Genomic DNA, 12,928 nt, shown 5'->3' with positions numbered 1-12,928 from the left:
CTTATAACTCGGGTAATATATGGAGAGTCAATTATATTTATGGCCCAAATGGTCTCCTCTCATTTGTATTTGTGAAAGTTAAAGAACTTAAAGAACTTAAAGAATTTAAAATAGTCCATGTCCAATACTCTGGGCTTTGTGGGGGGCTGTTGTCTTGTTTGTGCTAGGACCATGCTATGCACTTTGCTGGTCCTGTGTTTCTGATGTCTGTGGTCATGTTACATGTGTTAGATGTGGCTCTTGTTATGTTGAATGTAGACCAACGTCATCGTGCTTTTGTTATAGGCTGAGCCCATTGACAACCATGCATTGCTAAGCCTCTCTCTATATTAAATCAGGCCAGCAGCCATAACACTCTGCAACTCACAACTGGCAACCCACTGAAGCTCAGTAGGTGTGAGCCTGATCAGTACCAGGATGGAGACCTCCTGGGAAAAAACAAGTTTGCTGCTGGGAGAAGTGTTAGTGGGGCCAGCAGGGGGTGCTCACCCTGTGGTCTGTGTGGGTCCTAATGTCCCAGTATAGCAAAAGGGACACTATATAAATATGTACAGTATATAAATTATACTGTATAAAAGGTACCGTCCTTCATATGAGATGTAAAACTGAGATTCTGAGTCTGTGTGGGCATTCAAAATGCCAGCGTGTTTCTTGAAAAGAGTAGGGGTGTTACCTCAGTGTCCTGGCCAAAATTTCCCATTGGCCTTTGCCAATCATGGCTTCGTAATAATCCCCTAATCTCTGAACTGGCTTCATCGCTCTGCTCTCCTCCCCACTGAGAGCTGGTGTGTGGGGAGAGTATTGGTGCACTATGGCTGTTGTTGCATCATCCAGGTGGGGGCTGCACACTGGTGGTGGTGGAGGGGAGTCCCCATGACCTGTAAAGCGTTTTGAGTGGAGTGTCCAGAAAAGTGCTATAGAAGTGTGCGCAATTATTATTGAAACTTTTTTCCTGGCATTTTGCAGAACAATGCAATTTGGAAGACTATTTTTTCCACAGTTATCTTTAGAATCTTGTTATTTCAGCAGTTGAAATGTATTATTTTGGTATGTCATTTGTCCAGAGATCACCAAAACTCAGGCTGAAATCAGAGGAAAGTACAATGAAAGCACAGTTAAGTAATGGGAGGTATGGTGGTATAATTTCTAGTGGTGCTCTTCAGTAAAAGCATGACATAAGCATAGAAAAACTTTGGGAAATGGCAAAAAGTCTGCAGAAACTCTGTGGTGAACACATAAGAGGTCTGCACTGCATTTGAGCCAAATTATTGCAATGTACAGTATTACTTTTGGAATGCACAGTACTGTTATTAGAGCATTTTCAAAAAAAAATAAATGAACTGTAAGTGCTGTGTACTAAACATATTTTAGTTCTTAATGTTTGCAATCGAAAAATAATTCTGTCCATGCAGTATTCAAGTGTTACTAACTTAACAAGAACTTGTCAACTTCAGTCGCCCACCTGTGCACACTGCACTATTTTTAAAACACGCCATCACATCTGTTGAAGGTCAAGTTGATCTTTCTTCACTATATCCTGTTCGGTCTACCGCAAGCTGGGTGAAATTTGCATCCCTTGAAATCAACTAAAAATATTGGTGATGGTCAGGAAATGAGTGAGAGCTGGAGAGAGGAGGACAGGCTTTTACCGTTGTCTGTGAGCGGGCCGGACGAACACTGTACCGTCCTGTCGTGTCATACTGTTGCTCGTCAGGTGAAGGCACACAGTTCATCTCGTTTCTGAGACAATAGCACCATGCCTCACTGCGTTGTCTTAACATCAAGATCAAGCAAAAGCTCCAAATGTCTCTTCCTGTGAACTCCCTTTCTCTTCATCTTTTTTTTTGGTTTTAACACCCTCTCCTCGGTTTCATTAAGCCTCTACTTTTGTGTGCCTTGAGCAAAAATTCTTTCTATCACACCTTTTTGATCTGCTGCTAATTAGGAATCACCTTCCTGCTTGTGTGCACTGTGCTTAGCAGTGATTTTACTAAATTGGCTGTTGTCATAGACTGCAAAGGAACAAGTAATAGGTTTATTCCATGCTGACAAGAGAAGAAAGAAAACCCAGCGTTTTGGCCATGGAGCCTTCTTCAGGTGTGAGGTGAGTCACACCACACCACCAGGCTCACACCACTCACACCTGAAGAAGGCTCCACGGCCAAAACATTGTGTTTTTTTCTTCTCTTTTCAGCATGGAATAAACCTTTTACTTGTTCCTTTGCAGCCTACGCATGCTGACGCAGTCACCCACCTGAACTGTTGTCATAGACTGTCAAGGTGGCTTCTCACAGCTAGGCAGGGGACTTTTGGCTCAGAATGGTTTGAGTCCAATTTGTCTCCTTGCAGGTGGGCAAAGGGAGATGGTTCTAAAGATGAAGTCCACAGAGAGTCATTAGGGAAATGCTGTCACCGAGCTCTGCTGTGAGTCTGCCTCTTCATTAACCTTATCTACATGATTCAAACAAGGCCAAAACAATTTGGCATCCATCCCTGTGCCTGTGGAAGCATGCAATCCTGTAACAATAACAGGATGGATAGAAGAATGAAGACTTCAATGCCAGCTTCCCTGATGCACTGCACAGCTCAATATCTTGCTGTGTTAATTGTTCCCATTTTAAGAATCGGGCAAAGGATTTTTCTGAAGAAAAGTACTACATCCGCATAGAATTACACCAGGAGCTTGCCCCCTGTGTCTTTGTGGATTTCCCTTGGCTACAACTGTCTGGCAGAGACTGAAAGTAAGGTGACCTTCCCAGCTAGAAAGGAGGTCAGTCTCTACAGAGCACCGGGGCACAGACTTGACTACAGCTTCCCCTGACAGCCCAGACATATTGTAAACCCTTCATTCCTGATAGGCGCTGCATAGCCAGCCCTAAACATCCATCAACAAAGTCATTTGCATGAGAATGACTATCTAGGTTTGAGATCTGTGGGGCGCCTATAGACAATGGGTCATGGAAGTGATGAAGGAGAGTCTGTAGCTGCATGTCAATGATGCCATTAAGCAGGCCTGGGTGGGGATCAGGAAGCGCCTTCCAGGACAACCACTGTTAATGAGGTGAAAATGTGTGAAGACCAGTTTGGAACAATTAATCACAAAACTGCATGTTTGAATGTTGTACATTGTTATGTCAAATTTGTTCTTGGCAGTATTCCCAAAAAAGAACCTACACATCTCTGCTTTCAGATAGTATTTTTTGGAGGGTCATTTTCTAAACTCTGGGAAAAAAATGGCAGCAACTCCAATTGCTGGGATGTGAAAAAAAGTGCTTTCTTGCTAAACTGTGTGGAAGTTATGCTGAGGTGGGGATCCGAGTTGGGCTCTTCATTAGCTCTTCCCCACCACGGGATCATCCCAGGTGGGTCCCAAGTCCTCTGACAAGGTGTGGGATGTGTAATCACAAAGCGTGCTTTGAGAAATGCTGGGCACAGCTATACATACTGTATACAGCCAAAATCTGAGGCCGAGCCAGCTGTCTGAATAGTGTTTCCAACACTGGCTCCTTAGCTGGCCAGCGGCTTGTGGTTGGAATCTTCTACGTTTCGAGTCATTCTGCTGAATTCCAGCTGTCTGATGACATGCTGGACTGAAAAAGAGCGAGTCTACCTCGGCCCTAGACTCCACTGACTGTAAATCCCAGTCCGTCTGTGAGTGTGAACGGGCATGAGTGTGCGTGTGTGTGTGCACGCGAGTGCCTCAGAACCGCTCAAGAGGAGCCGAGGTTTTCAATGATGTATTCGCTAAAATGTTTTCAAAACAACCAAAAAAGGAGTTTGCCTTACGCAATTCCATCAGCAAACTCCACAGAGTCTTAATAAAAGAGACATTCAACCTTTTTGAAATGAAGAAAAGATCCTACAGCCAGGACTAGTGTCATGCAAAGGAGACACGTCTGTCATTTAGAAGCTTCTTGAGTTGGTGGTGCCCGTTTAAAGAGATTAAGTTTAACAGCCTGTTCAGCAGGATTTTATTACTCTTTCATTAAAATCAGAGATTAAACTCAAACAATGGGTTTAAATGTATTGCAGATTTGCCAGCAGCTACATCAACCTGCAACTCACAACTGGTAACCCACTAAAGCTAAACAGCTGTGAGCCTGGTCAGTACCTGGAGGACAGTCCTCCTGGGAAAAACAAAGGTTGCTGCTGGAAGTGGTGTTAGTGGGGCCAGTAGGGGGCGCTCACCCTGCAGCCTGTGTGGGTCCTAATGTCCCAGTATAGTGATGGGGACACTATACTGTAAAAAGGTGTAAAACCAAGGTCCTGACTCTCTGTGGTCATTAAATTTCCAGGTTCTTTATCGAAAAGAGTAGGGGTGTCACCCTAACGTCCTGGCCAAATTTCCCATTGGTCTTTAACAATCATGGCCTCCTAATAATCCTTGTCTCTGAACTGGCTTCATCACCCTGTTCTCCTCTCCACTGATAGCTGATGTGTGGTGAGCGGACTGGTGCACTGACTTTGCTTCTCCAAGCTGTGTTTGCTTCTCTTTAGATGTTTTTCCTTTGCTATTTGATGCAAGTTCTTTTATGTACCATCCGTTGCATAATAAAACAGCCAAACGTTCAAAATAATACGACAGTCAAACAGCATCAGCTCTGCTCAAACAGTGCGAGATATAGTGCTCAGACTCAAATAATTTTCAGAGAAGTCACTGGCAAGAAGCCTTTGAAATACACTACTTAAGGTTGGGCAGTCGACACTGGAAGGCTTTTTTTAACACGTTCTGCTTCTCCCAGAAAGCAGTAGTAGCCAATAAGTGAGAGGGGAGGAAACAGGGAGGAAGGGTTGGTCTGTCCAGTCCTCTCTTCCTCTCTGTCACTCACCTTAATGGACAGGGAGCCTCTATCCTGCACACTGAGAGAGGACTTCTACAGTTCGAGCCAGTCAGCTCTCACCTGTGTTTTCCAATCAGAAAAAATGTAAAGAGTGGCAAAACTGTAACTTTACATTTGTTTTCCTTATTATTGTCGGTTGTTCTTTGCTCCAAGCTGTAGAAAGATGCAGGTCAGACACCACTGCACAACCCCACTCACCTCTCACCGGCTGTGACTCATCAGCCCGAAAATCGAGGAAGTGAGCTGTGTTGCGCCACTCCAGCACAGCCCGCCTACGTCAGTCTGACAGCACCCTGACTTTTTGTGGTTAGGATGAGGCGTCACACTGAGGAGAACTGCCTGCAGCCGGCCTGCTCCACTCGACAACTGCTTAGCTCACGGCGCACCTGGTGTAGAGTTTGCCGTGTGCACAGCGTTTTTACAAATTCCCATTCACAGGGCTTTATTGGCATGACTGATTATTTACAGTGTTGCCAAAGCAGCTCCAATTAACACAACATTCATGGAAATTTACAGTACAAACATATTATTGGGCATTTACATATGTGGCACATAAACATTATTCTGAAACAGGCTGACTCTCTGTTCCTTAGGCTGGGACAGGTGGGCACACACTGGGCTGCAGCTCTATTGAGTTTCCTTCCCCAGTAGGATCGGAAGCTGTTTGGATTCTGGCAGGTGTGGGAATTCTGGGATTAGAGTTGTTATTCAGGGGAAGAATGTTTGTCTAATCCTAGAGTATTTTTCACAGTGCAGAAGAAAGTGTGCAGTACCTCTGTCTTTGCTTCTCCCTGCTGCGGGAGCACAGCCTGTCCTCTCTGTCTCTTTGTGGTCAGCCGGGTCAGCCGGTGTCACCCAGTTTCTATGGCCAGGCTATAGTCACTGAGCCTGAACTTCATCAGGGTCATTTTCTCTGTGCTGTCTCCTACCCTGGTCAGATATTAATTCAGCTAGTCTGGCCTCCATCCTAGGAAAATAATGATCTGTGGACCTCAATGCCACAGGCTTCTGCATGAACACAAGGAAGAGCTTTACACTGCCACGAACAGAGTGACCCATTGTGAACGAACACACCATCCTGAAAGACGCAGAAAAAAAGAGAGAAAAGAGGTGTGTTGGGAGAAGAGGATCTAAAAACAGTAGAGGGGAAAAAAAGTTAAAAAGCTGTAAAAAACACAGAGCAGGTGAGAAGAGGAATCAGGGGAAAGTGGAGAAAAAAGTTATTTCTCTAATAAAACACGCCTTCATGTCATCCAACACACCCATTTGTCTCAGCTCTCAGGAAGGAGTTTGGTCTTGTTTAGCTCCTGACTGTCTGTTAAGGGAGATATGTCAGTTTAATCAAAATGTTCACACCCCTTAAGCCCTCCTGCTTGAGAGAGTAAATGTTCTTTGTCTCTTTATGCTCTGTCGTAAAAAACATTCTGACAGCTATCCTGACATTGTTAATACTATACAGCAACTTTTTTCCACAGACACAAGGTAGAAGTGCAATTAATAAAATTCAATATTCAATATAAAATTCAATGATATTGGGAATAAAAAAAACAAAATCAATAAACCTATGAAACAAAAGCAAGACGATACCACAAAGGACTTGTTGAACATGAGGGAGCAGATGGATCCAGCCTTATGAAAACACCCTGTAGAAGACATTTATCTAACACACTGCAACACGTACTACAGTATCTCACAGGAAAGAAAAGGGTTTGCAGCTGTCAAAACACAGACAGACCGACAGATTTTCTCTCAGTGGACAGCTGACAGTTTAGGAAGGTAAAGACTAGTATTGGACCTTCATTCACAGACACTTGGACAGCACAGGAAGAAAAAAAACTGACAAATGGTGATAAGATTTGTTTCACAGTTTATTTATTTGGTTTGGTTTTGCAAAAAAGGAGAAGCTCACGGAACAGTAACTGCAGCACTTAAGTCAATTTCTGAAGCAGAGCTGTAGAAGCTATCAGCACAGAGCTGTCAGTGCTCAGAAACACTTTTTTTCAGAAACCCCAGAAACACACAGCCTGTCCACACAGGCTCACGATTATCTTCTGATGCACAGAGCTCGAGCAGCATGCTCAGACTTCCTGCACAGTCAACAGGATGCCAGCGGTCTGGGCTTTTGGAAGGAGGTTTTGTTGATATTTGCAATGCTCTATCTGGACTGAATTATACACGGCACTACAAAAAAGTCATAGAATAAAAAAGCATATTTAGACATTCCTTACATGCCATCAGTCCAGTGCTTTTTTATTAAAAATAAGAGAACATCAGCCATTGCACAATATTACACGTACAAAAACATATTTCCTGAGAAAATTGACGGGAGCTGGAAATTTCACCTTCTGGTCCCTTTTTCACCCTAATAAAATGTGATGCAATGTGAATTTTTTAATAAAATTATGTTGTTCTTAGCAAAGCACTATGACTAACAATGAAAAATGCATTGGACATACTGTAGTTCTTTTTTTTACATACGGTTTCCCTTCATCTTTATTAAACAGTAACACATTAAAAAGACATTTCTTGCCTCAGATCTGTTTGTGGAATTAACACCAATACTAGATTCGTGGCATTGTGGAAAGGGACTGTGAGTCTTCTTCAAAGATTTCAGAGCATACTGAGCATTCCTGGTTCTAGGAAGACTTGTCAGGCACACTCAGGCTCAAACTTGTCTGCTTTCATAATTAAAAGCCTTGTGTGCACTGTGCCTAACAGTGAAGGCATGATTTAATGAGTGTCTTGCTGGAAGATGGAGGGTGGAAGGAGCAGTCAGTGCAAAGACTGAGTGTGAGATGTGCAAAGCACGCACAGGTGGTACAAGGCAGCATAAAACCAGACTGATTTAACGTTCTATATTTGCATTAAAGACCACGCCCTTGAATCACAATGTGACGTTTGAGCGAAGTTCGTCTGACTCGTAAACGACAGCATTCCATTCTGTTCAGGACAAACATAGGGGAAGCTAGCGGCAGAAGACACCGGTTTAACAAAGTGAAAATGGAAAGTTTGAGAAATGCAAATGTTTCAGGTTGCAACGGGTATAAAAAAAATACAGTTGTTGCTTGAGGCGTAGTCTTAGGTTTGAGACCAGAGGGTGCCCTTAAAGATCTTGTTAAATGTGAATAGTAAACTAATGTAAAACACTGGAAGCTTATTTTCTACCTCTTTCATTTCTCTGCTTAATAACAAAGAAAGTGCCCTCCTCACTCCCACACAGAATAGGCTGCTCCTGTACACTATCACACAATGAGCCAGGAGGCACCTGAGATATACAAATAACTGTACACTGAGCACTCCTGGCCCAGGCTTATATCACAACTGCATTCTATGAAATTTGGACCTCTATTCTATTCTATTGAGATTATAATCCTGTTATTCAATATATTGCATATAGAAATAATAATGAAAATAAAAATACTAAAGTGTAACTGTGGTGTACAAAACACTTGAAAAGAAAACTTTCAAGTTAAGACTGAGGCTCCTTAGTTCACATTAGAACCCAGGAAAATGCATTTACTCCCGAGCAGAATTTACAGACAGCTTCGGCACGCTTTCTAAAAAATGCAAAAACTAATCCCGTCTAGGAAACAGATACTTTAAAGTCTTTGCTCATCAAAACCCCTGTGCATTTCTGTTCACATCTGTGAACAGAGTAAAAGCTAAAAAGAAATATAAGAAGGCTGACGTGATCTTGTTCCTCCTGCAGTGGGGTGGTTCTGCGTCCTCTAGTTCTGTGTCCAAGAGGACAGCAGAACAGTGCGTTCCTCTCAAGTTCTCCCCGGGCAGCACCGCAAAGAAAACACTGCTGGAGAGTTCCTCCACCGCGTGCAGGCAGAGGACTGCTTCAGAAAGGCCAGAGAAACCTGCCGCGAAAAACGCCCAGGGCCTTAAAGTCACTGAGACAGCCTCGCTCCGGTACTGTGCCGCCCTGGCCGGTCAGAGCGCCGACAGAGAGAAGAGGAGAGAGAAAGAGAAAGACTTGCTCTTCTGTCCAGCTCCGAGGCTGCTGGAAGGCTCAGGCCAGAGCCGCATGCCAATCCTTCAGACATCCAGCAGCTCTGGAGAGGTGAAGGAGAAGTGCTTGAACTCGTCCTGGTTGACAGAGGGGATCATGGGGTCCTCGATGGGGGTGAGCGTGGGCTCCTCCCTGGTGAAGTCTGGGTCGAAGTTGTTGACGTCCTCTGAGGACTTCTGCACGAAACAAGGGGAGGGGGTGAGCGGCCTGGGGTCAGGGGTCAGGGGTCAGGTTGAGGCCACCTGGGAAGGTGTTCAGAGGCACCGCTCCACATATTAGCATGACCCCAGGTGGACAACGGCTCTCAAACACTTCTATCAAACACAGCAAACACTTTAAGCAATAAAACAACCAACTATGATTCTGTCACACAAGCAGAAAGCATCTAGAATAAAGAGGATACAAAGCATTAGTGATTGTGAAGTATGATTTGTCAGGAGGAGGACATTTTCAGTCCAGGTCCCAGTGTTCAAGCAGCTAATCTGACTCCTGCCTCCTCCACATACTCAGCCTCCTATACAGTGCACTAACCCTACTGTGGAAGCACATAGGGGCAGCTGAGAGAACTGTTCAATAGTGAGTTTTGGAAGGACGAGTGCAGAACGGCGCAGAAGGCCTACGTACAATTCGGGGTTTGAAGGGGGGTTCCAGCTCCCGGCGGTTGAGGCGCTCCCAGTCAATCTCCTTGAAGAAGGGGTGAGTGAGGATGGCGCCTTCTCCACCCTCTGCTGACACACAGCCCAGGCGCCGGCTCGGGTTCTTCGTCAGGAACTGCAAAGGAAGAGCGAAAACTTCAGGCAATAGCTCACTACGGCAGCCAATCAGCGCGATGGAGAGAAGACACTACTGAGCACAGCTCAGTGGAACGGCCAATCAGCACGGTGGAGAGAAGACACTACTGAGAACAGCTCACTGGAACAGCCAATCAGCATGGTGGAGAGAAGACACTACTGAGCACAGCTCAGTGGAACGGCCAATCAGCACGGTGGAGAGAAGACACTACTGAGCACAGCTCAGTGGAACGGCCAATCAGCACGGTGGAGAGAAGACACTACTGAGCACAGCTCAGTGGAACGGCCAATCAGCATGGTGGAGAGAAGACACTACTGAGCACAGCTCAGTGGAACGGCCAATCAGCACGGTGGAGAGAAGACACTACTGAGCACAGCTCACTACGGCAGCCAATCAGCACGGTGGAGAGAAGACACTACTGAGCACAGTTCAGTGGAACAGCCAATCAGCACGGTGGAGAGAAGACACTACTGAGCACAGCTCAGTGGAACAGCCAATCAGCACGGTGGAGAGAAGACACTACTGAGCACAGCTCACTGGAACAGCCAATCAGCACGGTGGAGAGAAGACACTACTGAGCACAGCTCACTGGAACAATCAGTGAACAGACCCATCTTTACAAATGGAATGAATAATTACAGCCAATGAAAAATATGATGAGAATCCCTATTTACATAGGCGATCTCGGCTTCCTCATCTCTCAATGTCACCTGTGTAGACAGAGGTCAGAGCAAAAGCACCACACTGACATAAAGGGTACAGCTTTCTTTCACTCCTCAGAGACATTACACCTGAGCCCTGTTCAGACAGAACAGAGCTCCACATCTTTTTAAGTTGTGCATGGGCGGAAAAGTATTTGTTTTCAATAGATGGGATCACATGACAGCAATAAGCCGTGCTTAGAAAAAAAATGCTGTAAACTCAGTTGACCTCTCCACCACTCGTGGGCCTTGCACACAACAAAAACTGTGATGTAAATGTAATGGACCATCTGATTGTGCATCGTAGTGTGCAGCCCCAGCTGTTACTGTGATGCAGACTGAATGGAACGCTGCTCTTGAACCTTGGCAGCTGAGGGCAATAAACCAAAACAGTTTGTCACTTTCCAACAGAGCAAAGGGAAGCTGGGAAGAGAGCAAGCAATGCTGACTTTATCAGACCTGCATAAATCCGTAAGCATGTTGCTGATATTAAACAGAATCATCCCTCCTTCAGTTGAAGGCACAGCCATTTCGAACAATCCCGGTGGATTTCACAGGCTGCAATCAGTCCAGTAGTCTGGTCCTTGATTTTGGTCTCTATCCTGGGCCTGAATCTATATGCTTTCACAGCAGATGACACTATTCTGCAACAGAGGCGACTGTACAAATGCAGAATGCTTTTCAATTGCCGACAATATCAGTGATGGGGGGGCTCATCTCTGGGACACCCCAGAAGTTGTCTGAGAAGTGTTTTGCCCCAGTGTGACAGCAGTCCTGGCGCCAGTGGCATGCACCACCCCTGCCTGCACTCAGGAGAGCACAGAGGAGGAATGAGACATCTGCTCAGCCTGGGAGTAAGAACAGGCGATATGACCTTGGCTATCTATAGCCTGCCACTTCACGCCCTGCTGCACCATCCAGAACAAACACCAGGTCTGTGCTCTGACTGGGGTCCTGCCCTTTTTGGGATAGAGCACGCAAATAGCAGATTGGAAACACAAGTGTTGGCCCTGGAGTTAAAGAAAACCCAGAAAAGATACACTTTTGCTTGTTTTTTGGCTGGAGTTCGGAGTCCTGTGTAGTAGTGAAAAAGTGTCTGCATTTTGTGTGTGATTATCAGACCTTTGTCACTGCTGATCTGCCCTACCTGTGGACCTTCAAAGCGAATGAGTAAAGTCCCTGTAGTGGGACATTGCTGCCCTAGTGCTAGTTCACTGCACAGAGCCATTCTCCTGTTATCTGACCCAAAGCAGGAGACTCAAGAGGGAATTACGCTGTAAATCTGCTCTCCTGCACAGATCACAAAAGCATCACTTCAACAGCTTTATGAACTGTGTCAAGGTTATTATAACACCCCGTCTCTGGAAAATCAAATCCCATTACCTACAGAGGTATTGCTGCGCAATAACATAATGTAATAATTGTCTTAGCTTGTGTCAGCTGCCATCAATGCGATTTTCAATACTGATTCTCGGCTGTCGATTTCGATTGGCTCCCTAGCCTCCAGAGAAACAGAGAACACCCGAGCTCCTTCTGCCCAGCAACGCGGCCCCAGCCAGCTGCTGCTTCAGGGCGGCTAGCAAATGGGAGCAGAGGATTAGAGCTCCAGTACAGAGCTGGTGGGCCAGAGCCGTGGGTCAGAGCATATCAGGGCTGCTCATCAGCCACATCCACTCGGCTAAGGCTTTGTGCCTTTCTGCAAAGGGAACGGACTTTAAGTGTGCTTCAAGGACCCCTTGAAACCTCAGCTTAAAAAACAACCTGTGTTACAAAATGAGAAATCAATGTGCCATCTAGCTAAGGATGGCGTCTTGCATGGCTGTGACATGTTTACTCTTTTTTTCAGCCACAGAGATAACATCAAACATCAAAACTGTGCCACAGTGTGTTGGGGCACTAAGGCAACATGCAGCCTTCGGGCTGATGCTGCCAAAACTGACCACAGGCGGGTTATCAGCTTTCTTGCTACAGAAGCAGATGTGAAAAAGTATATGTGAATATATATATATATATTTTCACAATTGTGTATATATATTTAAAAAAAGTGCTTGACAAAAGCTGGGTCTGTCTTGACTGGCCTATAATCTGAGTCATTTTCCAAAGAGCAGAGTTCGTCCTTCAGAGCTCCCGTAGTAAATTTTGCAGCAGGAAAGCCCAGTTGGTGAGAAAACAAAACCCACGGAAGCTCTCACCAAAGTAAAAATAAAATGAAAATAACCAAACCGTAAAGACCGAAATTTTACTGCTACGTTATAACTATTACTGCAAGTTACCAGGCTTCTTGCTAAACTGTTACCGTAGGCAGAGCGGCGTTTGAGTGCTGATCTGCTCATTCTTTCAGGCCAGTACACTTCCCAGTTCCCCTCAGAGAGAGCTGGGTTTATTTTTAGCCCAAGCCTCAGCATAAATGCTGCTTTAATACAGTTATGTAATGATGTCATCCAGCCAGGGATCCAGCGGAGTGGAACAGCTGGACAGTTACAGCACTGTGGGTGCCAGCTCTGCACAGGCTCTCCCCCAACACCAGCACCCCCTGGCCCTCGGGTTCCCCTGGAGCCCACGGCCCAGAAACCAGG

At 45.3% G+C, this 12,928-nt stretch overlaps 1 protein-coding gene across 1 annotated transcript in view; it reads right to left on the bottom strand.

Annotated features, from left to right (window-relative positions):
• Positions 1–6,696: 6,696 nt before the first annotated feature.
• Positions 6,697–12,928, bottom strand: part of prkcha (protein kinase C, eta, a) — a 45,256-nt gene continuing 39,024 nt past the window's right edge. Inside the window, exons 13-14 of the mRNA XM_088925534.1 lie at positions 9,484–9,630; positions 6,697–9,035 (exon numbers count right to left, since the gene is read on the bottom strand). Coding sequence (XP_088781660.1) covers positions 8,886–9,035; positions 9,484–9,630 — 297 coding nt within the window. The 3' untranslated portion in view covers positions 6,697–8,885. The remainder of the gene's footprint in view (positions 9,036–9,483; positions 9,631–12,928) is intronic.

This window comes from Atractosteus spatula, chromosome 9, assembly GCF_055471065.1.
Source record: "Atractosteus spatula isolate fAtrSpa1 chromosome 9, fAtrSpa1.hap1, whole genome shotgun sequence".
Taxonomy (NCBI): domain Eukaryota; kingdom Metazoa; phylum Chordata; class Actinopteri; order Semionotiformes; family Lepisosteidae; genus Atractosteus; species Atractosteus spatula.
The sequence above is the reverse complement of the archived record's forward strand: the minus strand, read 5'-3'. Positions and strand labels throughout refer to the sequence as shown.